This window comes from Cynoglossus semilaevis, chromosome 1 (assembly GCF_000523025.1).
Source record: "Cynoglossus semilaevis isolate Cse_v1.0 chromosome 1, Cse_v1.0, whole genome shotgun sequence".
In the NCBI taxonomy this organism is placed as follows: domain Eukaryota; kingdom Metazoa; phylum Chordata; class Actinopteri; order Pleuronectiformes; family Cynoglossidae; genus Cynoglossus; species Cynoglossus semilaevis.
Genome location: NC_024307.1, coordinates 12,193,188 through 12,203,058, shown reverse-complemented (window position 1 = coordinate 12,203,058; position 9,871 = coordinate 12,193,188). Strand labels below are relative to the sequence as shown.

The window sequence follows — 9,871 nt, the reverse complement described above, 5'->3', positions numbered from 1 at the left end:
CGGCCCACCAAATTGCCCAATCCAGCCCGTGACTGGATTCTTAAATAAACATCAAATAATAATGTTGGCCTAAAATTATTTTCTTCTTGTGAGTCTCTGACCCGCCGACAGATGACTGACTGACTGATGATTTTTTTTTGTACTGAACTCAGAACAGTGATGTTGCCTTCAGCTTGTTTGAGTTTGAGAATCCTGATCTTTGTATTTCATCAACGTAACTGTTCCAAAATTGACCAATCGGTCTTGTTTCCGCCTCTGCCTCAGGTCTGCCAGGCATGCCGGGCGAGTACGTACCTCAGAGCGGTCCAATGGGCATGAGCATGGCCCGGTCCAACTACGCCAACCCTCACCAGATGACCTCCCACCCCTCCCAGTTCCGTCACGGACCCCCTTTCCACGCGTACCTGCCCAATCATCCTCACCACCACGCCATGCTGATGCACGGAGGACCCTCGCCGCACCCAGGAATGACCATGTCTGCACAGAGACCCCCTCTGCTCACACCCATCGACCCGAGTACTGGAGGACAAGGTCTGGACATCCATGCCCAGTAGTAGGGGACTTTTCTACAACAACAACAACAGCAGCAGCAGCAGCAGCAGCAGCAGCAGCAGCAGCTACAAGGTTTTAAAAAAGTAGAGGAAGCAGCAGCTCACAACAAAAATCCTATTTTCAGACTATTTTTGAGAATAAAAAAAAAAAACACAAAGGAACTCTTTTGACCAGAATTTGACTCTAAAGAAACAGAATTCCAGATGAGCTGTGATTTTTTTTCTTCTTCTTCTTCTTTTTTTTTTGTGTTGTTTTTAAACTCGTCAATTTTGTTACTTTCATGGAAACGGAGGACCAAGCTGACGAGAACACTTTGTAAAGTCTTGGGGCTTTTTTTTTTTTGGTTGAGATCATCACAGGATGTTCTTGTGCAACCGACGGACACGTGCACACATGTAAACAACACACGCACACACACTTTTCACACACTCACACGGACGTCATCCCACACGTGTTCAAGTACACTTTCATGTGGCGCTCCTGAAACACTCCGAAACATTTTTAAAAATCACTCCGGAAGTTTTTTTTTTGTTTTTATAAGAAAGACTCCAAGAGTTATAACTACTGTAGTATAAAAAGTATAGATAAATAAGTTAAAACTTGTGCTTTTTTTTTTCTTCGTTGATCACATGGTTTTTATGTTTCCTGAGCTAGTTTTTAGAATTAAAGGTTAACCTTTTTTCTCTCGCTCCCACACTGTGTGTGCTCCTTCGTGGAGGAGAAACTGTCTCGCAGCACAGCACTAGAAAAGAAAGAAAGGATGAATGAACGAAAAGAAAGGAAAAAAACCCAACAGCAACAATAAGAAGATGGAGCATCTTAAAAAAAAACAACAACAACGACAACGACAACAGGCTCCACAGACCACAGAGGACAATCAGGTCCTGTCCCCCATAAAAACAGGGCATGATGGGAAAAGGCTGCTAAATGACACCGGATCTCTCCAGAAGATTCAGTCGGAACATTTGTCATGCCCTTCTCTCTTCTTCTTCTTCTTCTTCTTCTTCTTCGTCTTCTTCTTCACCTCCTTTTCTTTTTCTTCTTCTCTCACTTTTTAACTCCTTCCCTCTCTTTGGTTCATGAATGAATGTTGCCCTGTAGGTTTTAAAGGAGAAAAAAAAAGTTTGACTTGCCCAAGCACTGGATTGTGTTGGTTTTATACATTTTTATTTTAATATTATTTTATTTTTTTGTACCCTGGGACTCTCATTGGTAAGAGCCTTCTGAAGGAAGCTTAACAGTGGAATAATAATAATTGAGAGAAGAAAAAAAAAAGAAAAGAGCAACTTCCTGCAGGAGCTTCTTCATCTGTGGATCGACAGCATTCTTGCCATAAGGACAATAACAAGTGACACAAACGTTGGTTCTGCAGCCCTGGAGGAGCGTTTGACGGTTGATGCACCAAAAAACCTAAAACTTTTGGAGGAAAAAAAAGGAAAAAAAAAATTTAAATTATGAACTCAATGCTTTTGGGGGAGGGGGAGGGTTGGAAAAAAAAGCTGAGAGAATATTGTAACAAACTTCGTACAGAGTTCAGTCTATTAATTGTTTCATGTTAGATATTCTATGTGTTTACCTCAATTGAAAAAGAATGTTTTTTGCTAGTTTCAGATCTGCTGTGGCATTGATATTGTATGTCCATGAATTCCTTCCTTTTTCAGCACGTGTTCCTCACTAGATGATAAGAAGCCGTCTCTCTCTCTCTCTCTCTCTCTCTCTCTCTCTCTCTCTGTCCCCCTCTCTCTCCTCCTCTCCCTTAAGCTTTGTCAAAAATTACATTAAATACTTGTATGAGGACTGTGACGTAATGTTTAAAAGGTGTTCAGTCACAAATGCTGTAATAAATATTTCATTTTTGATTTTTGTTAGATTTTTGTCTCATTAACTGTGTTTGGGGGAGAAAAAAAACAACTTCTTATCATAGGGATTCAATACGTTTGTTGATTTTAAGGACGAAGTTGCATTTGTTAAAATTTAGTTTGTTTGTTTTTTTTTGTTGTTGTTGTTGTTTTGGGTTTTTTTACCCAGATTTCCAGCCGTCGTGCTGAGTTCTGGCCAACCAGACTGAATAACCTCCTAAAATGACTGTGACAAATGATGTGGAAACGTATCTTCCAAAGGCCATTTGTTTCCGCGCGCAAATAACAAACAAGTGTCAAATGCAACCGGAAACAAAAAAGAAATATGACATTTCCACGCATCGAACACAGCACGGGTTTAAACTATTAATAAAGCGATAATTAGTTTAAATTATTTTCAATTTTAAAAGTGCGGAATAATTTAAATTTAAAGAACAGAATGTCCCATTTTATTCCACTGCTGTACTTCCCGGAGTAAATAAAAACAAATACATCGCTGATGTAGACGTTAGACTTTAATCTTTAGAATAATCTGTATCCAGGAATAATTCTAAATAATCCGTAGTTTGTTCGTCACCTTTCTCTCTGTTCCTGTCTTTAAAACAATGGACCAAAGAATCTCTTTCTCTTCACTGTTTTTGCTCCACTGCTGCCTTTTCCTTTCTTTTTTTGCCACTTGCCGTCGCCGCCTGTCGGCCACGTTGGGGAGTGCGCTCCAGCAGCGGCAGCCACAGCAGCACAAACGCTCTTTGATAAAAACCAGCTCTGCTCTTTTCTCCTGCTCCTCTGTCTGTGTTCGCCCGCGGCCAAACGAGTCATAGCCTTAAACCACAGATGACAACATCACTGCGGCTCACAGTGTGTGTGTGTGTGTGTGTGTTTTAATATACATCTTTTTTTTCTTCTCCTTTTGTTTTTCTTTGTCCAGTAAAAGTTAGTTGAATTTATGACATGTTTTTATTTCCTACATTTTAAATTTAAATTATTAGGAATTCAGCACTAAAAATCACTGAGTCAAAACTGTCTGAGAATTGACAAAATGTTTTAATATACATCTTATAACAATATTAATAATAATAACAATAATAATAATAATAATAGTAGTAATAGTAATGATAATTCGATGTGTGCCGTTTAATTAAAAATAATTTTATAACTGAATGTATTCAAATTTTTGTTCTAATTTATTGTAGTAATTTTATTATTTTCATTTTGTTCTTCTCTCACTGATCGAATTTTTTTTAATTAAACGCATTTGTCTGACTTGGCCAGATAACATTTAAAATTATATTTTGCAAATATATCATTCCTCCTAATTTAATTTAATTTAATTTAATTTAATTTCGTTTTTATTTTAATTTAATTTAATTTAATTTACTTTCGTTTTTATTTTTTTAAACATACATTTTCTTGGTTGTGACCATGTCAGCCTGTTGCTGTTGTGTTTTTTTATATTGTATTTGTTTCATTTCTGAGGCAAAAAGTCATTTAAAATAATTTATCGTTTTTCTGATAAACATCATTTTTAATTCGCCCATTTTTACTAAACAAGGGCGAAACGTTTTCTTTTACTTTTTTATGAAATCAAATTAAATTTGGTAACAATTTAAACTCATCGAAAAAAATATTAAACATGAAACGATATTTAAATATTTAAAAAATATCTTCAAGCTGAAAAATAATAGTAATAACAGTAATATTCCCGTCTTGTTGCTTTTCAGCTTATTGTTAAATTATTAATTACTATTTCCACTTTGTGGTTTTATTTTAAATTTTATTGTTTTAGGGGGAAAAAATCACGGTTGAATATCTGCATATTTTTAACGCGTTTTCCTTAATGAGGCCTTGTGACGTGTTCACTCCACCGTGTGTGTGAGTGTGAGTGTGTGTGTGAGTGTTTTACACCAGCACTTTATTTTAATCTTTACTCAGCTGCTCAGAACGAACCGGGAAAAGAAAAGTTGGTTATTTATTTCCCTGTGGTTCCATTATGGCGCGGCTGAAAACGGAAGGAGGAAGTCGTCCGTTTTGTGCGGAGATTATCAGATGAAAAAAGAGAGAAAACGTGAGGATTACTGTGGATGGAGAGGATTTTAATATTAATAGTTTTTTTCCGTGTCTTTCTTTTCTTTCCTCCCCCTCTCCTCCCCCTCCTCCTCCTCCTCCTCCTCCTTTTCTTCCCCCCGATGAGACAGAAGGTAGATTGCCTCTGCTGCTTTCCTTTTTGCCGATTTGCTGTGACAGGGATGATGGATGATCCAGCCGAGCTAAACAACTCCTCCCCTTCATCTCCTCCCTGTCAAAGCCAGTCCGGGCTGTTGCTGCACGAATAAAATAAGGAATATATTCCCCCACTGCTGCTGCTGCTGCTGCTGCTGCTGCTGCTGCTGCAACCCTGCAACACGCACTACTTTTCCTCCTCCAACTCAACGCGCGTGTGTGTGTATGCGTGGAAGAGACGTTAAAAGTCAGACACACTCTTTACCAACACCGTGCACGTCATCAACCACATTCTTATTTTTTATTTTATTTTATTGTTTGTGATTGTATTTTTTGCACATCTGGTTTTAAGTATGCGTTTCTTTAAGATTTGTTACATGTATATTGACGCATGCAGAGAAACTCTCTCTCTTTCACACACACGCGCGCGCACATACACACACACACACACTCAGGAGGGACTGCGCGTCCTTCGCTCTGCAGCTGGCTCCGTACCCAAAATGGCTCACTCTGGGGGGACAGTGTATTTGTGTATTCGGGACTCAGTGCGTGTGCGTGTGTGTGTGTGTGTGTGTGTGTGTGTGTGTGTGTGAGTATTGGCCTCCTTTTTTTAAACATTTCAGCACTTTTTTTCCTCCTCCCTCCCCCCTTCCTCCCCCTCCTCCTGCTCCTGCCATAAGGTGTTTCTATGACTACGTTATGTAGGCCTGTGTGTGCGTGTCCGTGCGTGCGCGTGTGTGCGCGGGTCAGAGGCGGGGGTCCCTGGGAGAAAAGGGCCGCATTTGGCTGATCATTTATCAATGTCAACCGCATAATGATTCTCCCTGCAGTCTCCCTATTGATGAGGATAATTACATTAGCTCAGAGTGACTGATCAATAAAGCCCGGGGAAAATGCTTTATTATAGCGCCACCAAAAGACTCTCCTGCCTCCCTGTCTCCCTGCCCTCCTCTCTTTCTTTGGCTTTTTTTTTATTTTATTTTATTTTAAAGCCAGGGTTGATGTGTGTGTGTGCCATCCAAACTGTGCAGAAATAACCAGCAGCAAGGCCAGACACTCACACACACACACACACACTTCATGTCCTCTCTGTATATTTTCGTCTTCTCTCTGTCTCTGCTCTGAACTCAAGCGTTGCCTCATTTATTTTTATTTCTCTCCAATAATTCCTCTGTGACACGAAGAAAAAGTCAAACCTGAGCTCGTCTCCCTCTCGACGTTCACTTAAAAAACACAATCACGGGAGACAAGACAGAGTCTAAAATAATAATAATAATAAAAATAAAAAAATAATGTAAAGGCTCGAAACGAACAGAGTGAATTTTCTTCTTTGTTTATTTTAATTTAATCCACGAATCTGCGAAAACAGTGAAAACAGAAACCGACTCTGAGAGGAAATGATGTTTTGATGTCAATGCTTTGAAAAATAAGAATCATTTATTTTAATATATTTATATGTAAATAAATCTTTCAAAAACAGAAAATCATCAAACCTACATTAAATATTACGGTTGTAACAAACTATAATTTTCACAAATCAAAAAAATAAAAAGTTGGAGATTTTTTTCAGCTCATTAATCAATTTTTTTTCAACTGCCCCAAACCTGTCCTCTGTCCACCTGTGTCCAGACTGGTCACAGACCGACGACATTCACACTTATTTACATTTACAGTTTACCGTAGAAAAATAAACAGATAATGAATCACTATCAGTAAAACGTTCAGCAATAAACTGACCAATAAATAAAATGTAAACGCAAATAAACGTACATTATTTTCACAAATCATTTTGTATCTGAATGACAAAATCATGAATGACAAAATACACGCAAGAAAAATTCCAGATGCGATACATGATACACGAGGATGAATGACAAAATCATGAATGACAAAATGCGATACATGATACACGAGGATTTAAAAAAAAATACAAAAACGAACTGCCGTATCCACAGCTTTTTACTAACTGCGCATGTCTGCTGGAGAGACTGTAAATATTTAAAGGCGCCAAAGTAGTTTATCTTAAATTAAAAAATTCGATTTAATATAAAATATTATGTAGTGAATCTGTTTTTTCTGTTTCTAGAAATTCTTCCGGTTTTCTTTTCTAAGGCCGACAGGGCTGGAATACTGTGTGATATTGACATAGAGAAAAAAAATTAAATGTTGTCCAAATCCTGCTTAGTTTACTGTGAAAATCAAGATTGAAAAGACAAGAGTATGAAAAAGTATGAGCAACAAATATAAAGAAAATACACCTACTGCATCGGAATGAAATACAATTAATCTGATTTCTTCTTACAAATATTTTGTTGCATAAAATATAAATTGAAGTATTTCTTCACAAAGGGCATCTTGGCGACCAGCGTAAACGCCATAAGGCGGGCCTGATATGGCCCCCGAGCCATATGTTTTACAGTAGTGACCAAAAACACCTTGTTTGTTTGACGTTGATCAACACACACACACTGTATAAATCTCATTTTGAAGCTCAGTGAAAACAAAGACGTGTGTTCTTTATTTGTCAACATCTTCCTCCCTGCAGGAAGTTTTCCAGCTCCCTCTCCTTCCTCCTTCCTCCTTCCTCCTCCTGGCTCCTGTTCACAGCGTATGGACGTGTCTGCAGGAGACAGCTCTGTTATCTGTTTATCATTTATGATATAGGATTTCCTTAGACAAACAGTGAGCAGGAGCAGGAAGCTTTTAACAGAGCTCTCCGTGGACCTCACCTTCTTGGACTTTTTTTTTTTTCTCCCACAGAGCAGCAGCCACCGCTGCCTGTTTGTTTAATACATTTGGACCAAAAAAAAATATATATACAGGATTTAAAAAATCTCCAAAACACAGAGTCCACATATTTGACTGGTTTCAAAGCCACAGTGCAGCAGCTGCGTGAGCTCAGTGTCCACACAGAGAATTTCCTCCGAGGGCAGATGTTAAAAATAAGGTTTAATGGCTGATTTTTGGGGGGGATTATTATTAAATTAGAAGTGATTTCCTTCACACTCCAGTGGTGCTCGTCTTCTTTAAAAGTGACTGACAGCTCCCTCACACACACACACACACTCTCACACTCTCAGACACCCAGGCAAATCTCAGTGATGTAGTTAAAAAAAAAGATAATTATTGGAATAGCATAGCTACAGGGCTGGTGAAGTTGGTGAAAGGAGGCCATGCATAAGTGCAGAATAAATAAGGCGCAATAAAAAGAGGGAAACGAGCGGAGCCTGGAGGTGCTGAAACCTTTATTTCCATCAGTTAAGATTTAATTAGAGAAGCCCAGGGGCCTGCTTTTTCTTCTTCTTCTCTCTTTCTCTGTTTTTTTTTTTTTTTTTTTGGCCCTTGAGCTTGTCAACATGAGAGCCTGATTTTTCCAGGGAAATAATCCCAGTTTATCTGCAGTGGAGCACATAAGATTGACAAATAAACCAGGATTTATTTCCACATGATTCCACCTTAATTCATGTCTTAACTGTCCTGGTGACTTTTTCTTTTTCTTTTACCTCTCATTATTATCACTCTGTTATTCTGAGAGCTTAAAAAAGGTTAGAAATAACTTACAGGGAGCCAAGAGCAGCAGAGTGAGACATTTCACAAGAACTGTAAATAACACAAGAAGGGGGAGGAGAGAGAGAGAGAGAGAGAGAGAGAGAGAGAGACCCCTCTCCACCACAACCTTGGGTACACTGTTTTTACAAGATGGCGACCCCTACTGGATGCCAATATAAATGTGTTTATGATCTGACAGTAGTTACAGTGGTTGGTAAATGTATTATATTTTAAATTAATTTTTAATTATTTAAATTAATTTTTAAAAATTATCCCACTTCCTGTATGGACTTCATGGTGTTTTTCTAGGCACATAAAAAGTCAAAAGTTATACTTTAAGTTAAATTGCCAGACTGCAGTGATTTGTATTCATTTCTTATCAGGTTTCTGTCCCAGGTTCCTGAGATTTTTTTACTGGGTTTTAAGTCCGTCTTTTCTGCAGGTCAGTCAGTTCCATTCACTCCAGACTTCAGAAGAACGTTCCAGACCAGAGTGTGGTCTGGGTCATGTATGAAGACCAGTTTCGTCCTCACGTGTTTCTCGTGTCCTTCATCATTTTTACCAAATGATTCCCAGCTCTGTCATAAAGTGAGATATTTTTCCATTATTCTTACTATTATGTGTTCTGGGGAAGATGTTCTTTGGGTTACATGCTGCTCCCTTTCTCCTTTAAGAATACAGCTAACATCTGTATGACCAAGGAGATCTGGGTTTGTCTCATCTGAACCAATAATCTGCCTCTGATCATCAATAGTGTTATGTGTTATGTAATAGTTTTTACATTATTTTCTACCTTTCTGCTGCCTTTTGTGCATCGATAATGTTTTTCTTTCCAAGTCTGACTTGAAGTACTCTGATACTAGCTATAGTATATAATAATGATATTCACAAGTCTGACTTGAAGTACTCTGATACTTTTACAGGTTATAGCTATAGTATATAATAATGATATTCTGACGAAGTTCTGTTTCGGCTCCGGTTTAAATGAGTGTCACTAAAGTGAGCTGCAGCTCAGTAAATAGGCCAGTCCTGTAGGGGGTTTACATTTAGATATTAGTATTTTTAGGGGTCACTTAAGAAATATCGTCCCAAATATTCTCTGATACTTCTGTTAAAATACCTTACTCTGCATAAAATAACGTGTTCTTTTTTCGTCCAATCACATTTGATCGGGCTCCTGATTTCGTCCCCGCGTGTTTCTGCTCTTCTATTTAAACCCCAAAACAATACAAATAAAACAGAAACTAACCCTCCTCCTCCACCCAGTCACGTGACGATCCCCGAGACCCTGACCTAAAAACGTGACCTCTAAAGACCGGTGGTCTCATATTTACTCACAGGTAGAAAGCTCCTTATGCATGTATTAGACGACCACGCTGATGGGGAATCGATAAAGATGGATTGTAGGCTCAATATTATGCTTTGCACCTGGGGACTTGTTGCCTCCTCTGCCTCCTTTCTGTGTTTGTACATGTGTGTGTGTGTGTGTTATTTGCGTGAGCTATTCATAATATGCGACCGCAACATTTCTGAGACAGAGAGGGAGAGAGAGTGGTAGAGAGACAGTGGCAGAGAGGGAGAGAGGGGGAGTCAGGGGCCTGGAGGAGCCTCAGCCTCACGCTGCCATCATTAATCACGAGCCACTTGAAGATTATTACTGAAAGTATAGAATCGGTAACCATTATCGTCTC

General features: G+C 38.7%; 1 protein-coding gene across 1 annotated transcript in view; it reads left to right on the top strand.

The window, feature by feature from the left end:
* The window catches only part of meis2a (Meis homeobox 2a), a 102,972-nt gene extending 100,552 nt beyond the window's left edge, over positions 1-2,420 (top strand). Inside the window, exon 12 of the mRNA XM_025063323.1 lies at positions 265-2,420. Within this exon, the coding sequence (XP_024919091.1) occupies positions 265-554 (290 nt within the window). The 3' untranslated portion in view covers positions 555-2,420. The remainder of the gene's footprint in view (positions 1-264) is intronic.
* Positions 2,421-9,871: the final 7,451 nt, after the last annotated feature.